General features: G+C 36.4%; 1 protein-coding gene across 1 annotated transcript; it reads left to right on the forward strand.

The window, feature by feature from the left end:
• Nucleotides 1–5,052: 5,052 nt before the first annotated feature.
• LOC148947525 (uncharacterized) lies at nucleotides 5,053–5,556 on the forward strand. Its single transcript, XM_089095926.1, has one exon. The coding sequence runs from the start codon at nucleotides 5,053–5,055 to the stop codon at nucleotides 5,554–5,556; it is 504 nt and encodes a 167-aa protein (XP_088952052.1).
• The last annotated feature ends 4,155 nt before the right edge of the window (nucleotides 5,557–9,711 follow it).

The following is a 9,711-nucleotide window of genomic DNA, read 5'->3' on the forward strand; positions in this document are numbered from 1 at the left end:
AAAAGGGTACTAGCACTGCATTTCAAATCGAATGAGCCCTTTTTCAAGCTTCTATGGCAAAGATTTCAATAAAATCCTTATAAAACCCCAGGGTATAACTTAAAACCCTTGCCCTGAGGGTTGTGGGGGACTTTCGTCATCAGAAACATATTTTCTAACTGTAAATCAACTCCGTTTAAAAAATGGGATATCTATAAATGTTTATTGGCAGGTTGTGGGGGAATACTGGCCAGGGGAGGGGGGGGGGCTATTAAATCTTCAATCACTCGACTTTTAAATATTGCCCAATCCCTTTGTATTTACTATCGAATTATCTTTTTAAGTTTATACGAAAAATCATACAAGAACCTTATATGTCCCCAGGGCATAACTTAAAACCCTTGCCCTGAGGGCTGTGGAGGAGTACTCTCCTCAAAAACATTTTCTGTCTGAAAATCTACTATGCTGAACAAAATAGATATCACAAAATTTTTAGTGTACGTGTTGGGGGCTAGGCGGGGCGTGGGGGGGGGGGCTTGTTGCCCTCCAATCACATTCGACTATTAAGAAGTGTACTAGCCATTTGAATTTACAATAGAATGAGCCTGTTTTGAAGTTTCTACGACAGTGCCTTCTATAAACTTTATATGCCCAGTGGGCATAACTTAAAACCCTTACCCTGAGGGCTTCACATATCACAGAAAAATTAGGCTAATTGTAGTTGCAGCAATAGATGCAATCAAGGTCCAAGGCAACCTACAATAACTGCAACAAAAATTATCACATATTATAGGGGTATTGCCCCCGCCTCATTACCTTGCAACCCCGTCTCATATAACAGAATTATGTTGCCCTGCTCCCCCTCTCTCTCTGTCCCTTGTCCAATGGAAAAGTTTTTATCAGGTACAAGTATAGAGGCCCATGACAATATAGAAGGCCTTTCCGGAAAGAAGTTTTCCACTTGACTCTTGTTTAGCACAATCTTCTTTTATGAGGTAGTTGCAAGAAAACCACAAAAAAAAAACAACAAATTATTGCATTTCTTTGCATTTATTGCAAAGAAATATACAGTTAAGGTCCAAAGCGCAGTTCTTGGGTATTGTGCAGCAATCTTGAATTTGATAAACAAATGCATTATTGTTGCATACCCAAGACGCTTTCCAGTAAATACCCAAAGCCATTTCTTAAATTTGAAAGGGCATCAGACACAAATTTTACTGTGCCCCTTGTTTCACTATTCATAATTCTCCAAATTCAATCCACATCCCAGCCAATAGATAAAACTTTATTCTTCCCTTTTTTTTATTCCTCCATATATTTGTATCTTAAGATGACTGTTTTGTCTGGTGGTTTTCTTGTTCACTCATTTTTATACTGAATATTGCACACTAGCAGACCCAGGGGAACCCTCCTCTGCCTTTTTAATGTTTTTCACTCTTTTTAAAAATAAATTTGTCCATTTGGTCAGTTATTAGCGCCCTTGTCACATTGTCCTAGCATGGAGTTGTTTAATTTCATTTTGAAGGACTTTTTGCCCAAGATTTTTTTTATAAAAAAAGGAAAAAAAGACTGGCATTAAAGTTTTCTTTGCTGGTTTTGCCTGCTAGATACCTTACTTTGGCTAGAATGTTACAGCTTCCTGCACCTCATTTTTTTATATTTTGTAGAGTATACTCTACTACTCTACTACATTTACATGTGACAATTATTACAAAATTTTAAAAATATATTTGATTAAAAACTTGGGCAAAGAAAGAATCCGGACATTCCCCAACAATCCTCAGATCATTTGTAAATTTATTTTCATTTTTCAGTAAATTTTCCCTCTTATTTTCGTCATGAATTTTTCCATTTTCCTATCAGGAAAGTTTGGATTTATTTTACACAAATAGATTTACAATTTACATCAACTTGAAAAATACCAGGATTAGTTGTTATTCAATCCCTTTTCTTGTAGCACCAACTGCAACATGTATGTGTATTTGGATTACATTTAATTTTTTGACTATAAATGGTTTATTTTTATATGTGATCCCAAGATTTAAGTTCACAAATTACTCACAGACAATTCAATCACTGCTGGAAATCTCCCAGGAAGTGCTTTTGTAGACAATTCCGTCTGATGCATTATCTTTTTATATTATATTTTTGTTAAATTTAATTATTTTTATTTGAAAAAAAAAAAAAAAACTAATTTTGGATTGCTTTTAAAATCTTTTCTTGCAGCGCTGACTAAAACATGTACATGTATTTTGATTACCTGTAAAATTGATTTATCAAAAATGGTTTATTTTTATATGTGAATCATTTCATTGCTTGACTATGCTTTTGTATTGTATTTAAAAATATATATACTAAATCTTTTATGATTGAAAAGTATTCTCCAAGAGCTTTGCTGTGTATAGTGGATTGCCTAGTGCCCTAGATTATGGGCTTAGACTAAGCTCAGTCCCTCATATAGGCTAGATGTTTTATCTTGGGTGAAGAAATTGAACCTCTAACCAAAACTATGTTTAGTATTTACACAGCATACAATAAAATACTGTCTATACATAAAGCAAAGCCATTATTTTGACCAATTGTAAACCTGGCTTGGAATAAATATTGAGAAGCGGCGGTGCCAACAATTTGAAATAAATATTCCAGCATTACCAGCAGTTTTTTTAATAAAGCAGCATTGCCAGCAGTTTTTTTTTCACGCCAACCACAGGATAACAAAAACAGAACCAGATAGACAAGTGCACAGGCTCGTAAGCACTGTTGGCGGGACGACTGCGCGAAAAAGGATGCCTCCTAAACAGGATAACAAACAGAAGCTAGTTAGCCCAAAAAAATCCCTAGATTTCTGTTCTGGATGTAAATGTGGTCTCAAATCGGATTCAAGGCCGTTTTATGAGATGGGTGTGAAAAATGGCTATGTATTGAGTGCTTAAACATGCCCACCATAGAGTACAAACTTTTTACAAAAATGTCAACCATTGGAGACATGCAGTGGTACTGCCCAATCTGTAAGCACTCTGGTACATCAGGAGACCCCCCTCATTAGCTATAATTTCGAATTTAATATAATCTAAGGTTCCTAGTGCTTCAGCTATTGCGGAAATAGTTAAAGGAGCAGTAGAAGAGCTTAAGTGAGACATTACCGCAAGGATAGATGAAGTCAAAGATTGTGTTAACAATCTTGAGAAAAATGTGGCCAAAAAATGCACCATCTCAGAAGTTAAAGAACACGTTGGAGCTGCAATGCTGGAGGAAACATCTAAACTGAAACAAGCCATCAATTCTCACCTCGAAGACAAAATCCAGAGGTTGTTCAGGCAGGAGAAAGATAGAGAGCAGTGAAAACTCAATTTGGTTGCATATGGCATATCACTGCAGCCAAGAGTAAATAATGACAAGACATTCATCAAAAGTCACCTTGCAGAGCAGTATGGGATTACGGGTGCAAACATAAGCAGCGTCAGACGCTTATTAGGACAACCATTGCCAACCAAAAGATCCAGAACCAGCAGCCAAAAACCAACCCACAACCGACATCCTCCAATTCTCTTCTCTGTCCCAAACCTAAACTTGAAAAGACGCATTCTACAAAAATCTTACAAGCTTTACCAGGAAATCCAGTTCAGGGCAGATGCATCCCGGGAAGATCGGGAGAAAAGGAAAGCCTTATCTGCTGAACTCAGACATCAGATTAAGCTAGGTGAGCCAAATTTGGCTATCTGCCGTGGAAAAATTGTTCCAAAAAACTTGATTGGTCCAGGTGGGAGCCACCCTCACCAGCCCATGAACTATTAGATACCCCAGCTAACAGCCCTGTACATAGTGTAAATAATGACCCAGAAGTATTTGTGTCACCAGTTAGTGCCTATGAACTTTCCAACTCATCATCCTACAAGTCCTTTGCAAACGCAAGTCTCAACCAATCAGATGATAGCAGATCCTCCAGCTCTTCCATATCTGTTCTGGACAAGCCAGTCCTCAACGTGAATCACTGCCATAAGCATGTACTCAACCAAAAAAGGCAGCAAGTAAGTCAAGATTTCTCCACTCTAATAACAAACATTGACCAACTCCCAAACAAAATCAATGAGCTGAAATCTTTGATTTATGCAAATGATTATGATATTTTACTCCTTACCGAGGTGTGTCCCAAGAATTCAACAAACCAGCTCCTGAATTCACATGTTAGCCTGCAAGGCTACCATACTATATCAAACTTGTCATCTAATTATTGCCGCCTTGGAACACTTGCACTGGTTAAATCCTCTTACACCGTCACCCCAATTGACTACTTCACCAGATGCCTCTATGCTGAAACCATTTTCTTTGATATTTCAGTTCCAGGGAATAAAGACGACCACTCTGTCAGAGTCGGCTGTGTATATAAAAGTCCATCAGCGCTGTCACCAGAGGAAACAGATGGGAAACTAGCAGAGCTCATTTGCAAAATTGCAGACACCCACCAAGCTGATCTTCTAATTGCAGGTGACTTCAACCTGCCTAACATCACCTGGAAAGACCAGTTTCCCTACATATCATCTGGTCCTATGAGCCCTATCATTGACATTATTCATGATACCCTTCTCCACCAAATTGTTGACCAGCCAACGCGTTCTAGGGAGGGACAGCAACCAAACCTTCTTGACCTGGTATTTCTCAGGAGACCAGAAACTCCTCTCTCTACCTCTTACATGACCCCAATTGGAAAGAGTGATCATGTCACCATAGACATTAGAACAACATTCCTCAATGTAACAAATTGCTACATCAAGAAGACCTTTATTAACTATGAGAAGATTAGAATGGATCTCAACAACATTAGATGGGATGACATCTTATCTGGTTCTCTAGAACAGCAATGGCAGTGCTTCAAAGAATTACTGATAAGCAAAGCAAATCAGTACACCTTGAGCAAGCTTGTTCCCAAACCAAGAACACTTCTTATAATCACAAAAGAGATTAAGAGGGAAATAAACCGTAAAAGCAGACAATGGAAGAAATATAAAAAAAAAACACCACTCCCCTGAACATAGAGAGAAATATTCCAAAAGCCAGAACAAACTTAAAAACTTGATGCGGGCCTTGTACAAGAGCTTTGAATCCAAACTTGCTGATGAAGCCAAGACAAACCCAAAGAAGTTTTGGCAGTACGTCTCTAGACAGGACCACAATAGACAGTGTATCAAAAAACTGATAACAGAGCAAGGTGAAGAAACTGCAGACACTAACAAGCTTGCTGACTTACTGAACCTGCAATATGTCTCAGTTTTCACCACTGAACCAGATGACCCTTTACCTTCCCCAACCAAATACGATGTAAAAGCCCCAATGGAGAGCACCACAGTATTGTCTACAGATGTCCTTAAACATCTACTGAAACTAGATGCTAACCAGTCGCCAGGGCCCAATAATATACATCCCAGACTATTAGAAGAAACCACAGAAGTGATAGCAGAGCCCCTCACAAGAATCTTCCAGACATCACTTATCTCTAGAGAGCTACCAGCTGACTGGAAAGTAGCCAACATAATGCCAGTATTCAAAAAAGGTGATCACACCAAATCTAAAAATTATTGACCTATTAGCCAAACTTCAGCTGTTATTAAGATACTTGAATGTATAGTATGCATTTGTTTGCTGATGATGCCAAACTGTTTGGCATTGCAAATCCACAGACCATCCAGCATGACATAAACAGGCTACAGGATTGGACTCAAGACTGGCTCCTTCAATTCAATACAATCCAATGCTGTATTTTGCACCTTGGACCTAACAACCCAATGGCTACCTACTCACTTTACAATCCCATCACAAAAACAAGGGATCATCTAGAGAATAGAGAAGAAGAAAAAGACATTGGTGTCATCATTGACAACAAGTTGAAGTTCCACAGCCACGTTCAGCATGTTGTTTCCCGTGCAAATTCCAGCATTGGCCTATTAAAACAGACCATCAGTAGCTGAGATGCAACAATATTCATAAAATTATATACAGCTCTCGTCAGACCCAATCTGGATTTTGGCATGTGCCTTGCAGGTCCATCTTATCGGCAAGATTTAAGGCTCATCAAAAATGTTCAGAGGCGAGCAACAAAATGCATGAATAGCCTAAAATCAGCTTCATATGAGGACCACCTCAAGCAACTTAAGCTATCTACCCTCATCTAGAGACGCATGCGTAGTGATAATGATGCTGACTTACAAACTTTGAGAAGAAAACTCTACCATCTTTAGCAGCAGTCATAGCACAAGCCATCATTACACAAGAGGACACTCCAAGAAGCTGCCAAAGTTAAGCTCCAAATCAAGAACCCGTCAAATGTACTTCTCAAGAAGAGCCATAAACCACTGGAATCAATTGAAGGACAACTGTCAGCACTCCCTCAATCCAGTCATTCAAATGCCACCTTGACCAGGAGTGGGAGAAGAGGCAGTGGAGGTTCAATTGTGAGTTGTCAACTCAAGAGCACTACAGGTCTGGAGGACCTTAAAGCTCTCAAATGGATTAAGGTGATTAAGGTAAGGTGATTATTAAGCCAATGCTAAGTTATTATTAAACTCACATATCACAGAAAAATTAGGCTAATCATGGTTGCAGCAATCAAGGTCCAAGGCAAACTTCAATAACTGCAACATAAATTTTCACATATTTTAGGGGGTTGCCCCCTCCTCATTACCTTGCTCCTGATGCTAACATACTTCAGAACTTACAAAATATACTTATTCTAATTAAATTATTTTGGAGTTTCAGGAGCTGTTCTTGAGGAATTGAGACAAAAGCTTAACTTTAGCATAAAGAACTAAGTATGGAGAAGGAATCAACCCTACTCATATACAGAATAATTTCTGTTTGATTTAAGTTATTATTTTGCACATTACTTTCAGCCAAAAAGAAAACTTAGCACATTGCTATTTATGCTAAAGTTTAAATTTTGTCCCAATTATTTAATAATGACTCCTGAAACACAAGGGCTGTTTAATTAGTACAGTCAGATGCTTTTTTAAAAGTACTAAAACACTCCCACACTTCTTTTTCCCAAACTCATCTGATCAAATATTTTAGATAAGCCTAGCCATTTTGATCAGCCTAGTTGAAAAATTTGCCCCACCCCTATACATACCAATTTATAGGGTATATATTTGAACATTAGGGGGGGGGGGGATTTATTTATGATATGAATAGGATGTAAGTTTAAACTTTACCCCAACCCTCCTAATGTGCAAATATATTCCTTGGATTGGTATATAGGGGTGGGGGTGAATTTCATTTTCAACAAAAATGATTATTATATTTGGAAAGAGCATAAGAAAAGGCAGTAAAATTCTGCTTTAGCTACTTTTGACTATCTCAGAAAGGAGTTGGGTTAGGAAAATAAAACTTTCAGGGATGGGTCTACAGGCTAAAGTATGTCCTGGTAAGGTATTTTGAAGTACCTACCTCCACTCCTTCTTCCTCAAGAGGGCCCTGACCTTTAAAAATCTGTGAGTTATAGAAGTGAAACCTTGCAAAATAGATCTTCTGCTTAAATGAAGTATAAAAAAATTGTTTTCAGCTTCACAACTTTGCTCAATCTCAATTTATAAGGTTTCAAAGATAATCAAATACATTTCTTAAATTCTGGAAAAAAAACATTGATATGGCTTAAAATTCTGCTCAAATAACTGAAATTGCATTTTCAGAGCAAAAGCCAGAGAAAAGGAAACTGATAACTGAAAATTAAGGTAAAATGTTGTTTTGTCAAAATTTCAATGGGTATAGACCTGTCATGTAGGCAAATTTCAGGACCCTCTAGAGGGAGAAGGAGTGGAGGTAGGTACTCCGAAATACCTTCCCAGGACATTCTTTGGCCTGTAGACCCATACCTGAAAGTTTCATTTTCCTAACCTAAACTTATTCCAAGTAGCCAAAAGTAGCTTAAGTAGAAATTTACCAAAAAGGCATCTAGTGGTACATTCACATTTTTCATAAGTCAATAATATGATTTGGTAAATAGGGTAAAAAACCAGTATCCAATTGAGCAAAATTATGTAAAACTAAAACCCTCACATCTTGTTACCAAAGAGGAATTGAGAAGGATTGGTATATTAATGAATAGCAAAAAGTCTAAGCTATGCATCAATATGGTTATTATTCAGATTATTTAAGATCAGAGACATGAAATTCTTAGTTTATTGACTTACCTGCAGGGACCTCTTTTTGGAAATACCAATTATCCTATTTTGATGTATATATCCTGTTAATGTTTTGGTTTTATTCATATATTAACAGAAAGCTGATTTTCTTCTGATTCTAGAAATGTAACTTTTATTGCTTGATATTTATTCTATAAATCACAAATATTTAAATAGGCCTATAGTTTTTCTTTTCAATTATAGTTTCTTTTCAATTTATAGTTTTTCCTATTTGCCTTGAGGTGTAGGCTATGTTTACTTTATTTGCAAGTCAATAATTTGAATAAAAAAAAATTACTGGTACTTCAAAATACCTTCCTGGGGCATACTTTCACCAGTAGACCTATCCCTGAAAGTTTCATTTTCTTAACCTAACCCCTTTTCAAGATAGCCAAAAGTAGCTAAAGTAGAATTTTACCCTTTTTTTTAAACAATTTGTAATTAACCATTGAAAATTTTTTTAAATTATATATTGGATATTAGGCTATGCATTTTTAAATTAATAAACACTAAAATTGAAAAGATGTTAAAAATCTCTTGTAGAAAACAAAATTTCCATTACTCAATAACTAGGCGACATGTGAAAGGATCAACTAAATATGTAGGCTATACCCTAACCTATATAATGGCTGGATTATGAATACAACCATGTGCAAAGAACAATAGCTACCAAATGGTATACCCTATTTCAAAATATACTCATCAAGTAAATACACAGGGACAGGGCAACCATTAATCCTACTACAAGCAGAGAAATAATTAAATAAACCAATTAAAATGAAAAACCCTTAGGCTAATTATATTACTTTCCAGAACCATATAAGAAAAGTAACCAAAAATGAACCCCCACATATAACAAAAAACTTACTATTTTGTAATAGTACAGTTCATTCTGAAAATGGCGGATGTTAAATAAAGGAAATGGCATTTCCGGGTTCCAAGCCAATCAAAAACGAAGGAAATCTATTTTTTTTAATATATCCTAACTGCAATTTTAAATGAGACTAAATAAATAAAAACTTAGTTTAAAGCACAAAAAACCTTAATAGTCTAAAAACAAAAAAAAATATCAATCTTATTTCAATGAAATGAAGAGAATTAAATATGAACCCACTTTTAGAAATGGCGAATTTTTCAAAACTTTGCTGCATTACTTTAAATCTGTTTTTTGGATCAAGGGTAACGGACAACGCATTAAAATTAAAAGATTGTTGCCCAGGCTTATTTTCTATATTATTTCGTATTCTGAAGTTTTGATTTCGGGTAAGAGCATTTACAATATTTGGATTAAGATCGATTAATGAATTCCCACCCTCTAATGGGGGTTCACCACCAACGATACTTTAAAGCCCAGCTCCCACTAGCGCCCAAGAACCCAAAACATTTACTTTAGCACCCAAGAACCCATAGCGCCCACAGCTCCCAACTTGAAAGATAAATACAAGCACATTCAAGTATCAATTCGTAAAGCCAAATATTAAGTTATTTTACCTTTTGTACCGCAAAATTTCCTTTCTTCTTTAAATAGCAATTTAAAAAATTTTCTTAGCTGAAGTTTGTA

Source organism: Artemia sp. Qi Xiang Cuo, chromosome 10 (genome assembly GCF_049724085.1).
Source record: "Artemia sp. Qi Xiang Cuo chromosome 10, ASM4972408v1, whole genome shotgun sequence".
Classification (NCBI taxonomy): Eukaryota; Metazoa; Arthropoda; class Branchiopoda; order Anostraca; family Artemiidae; genus Artemia; species Artemia sp. Qi Xiang Cuo.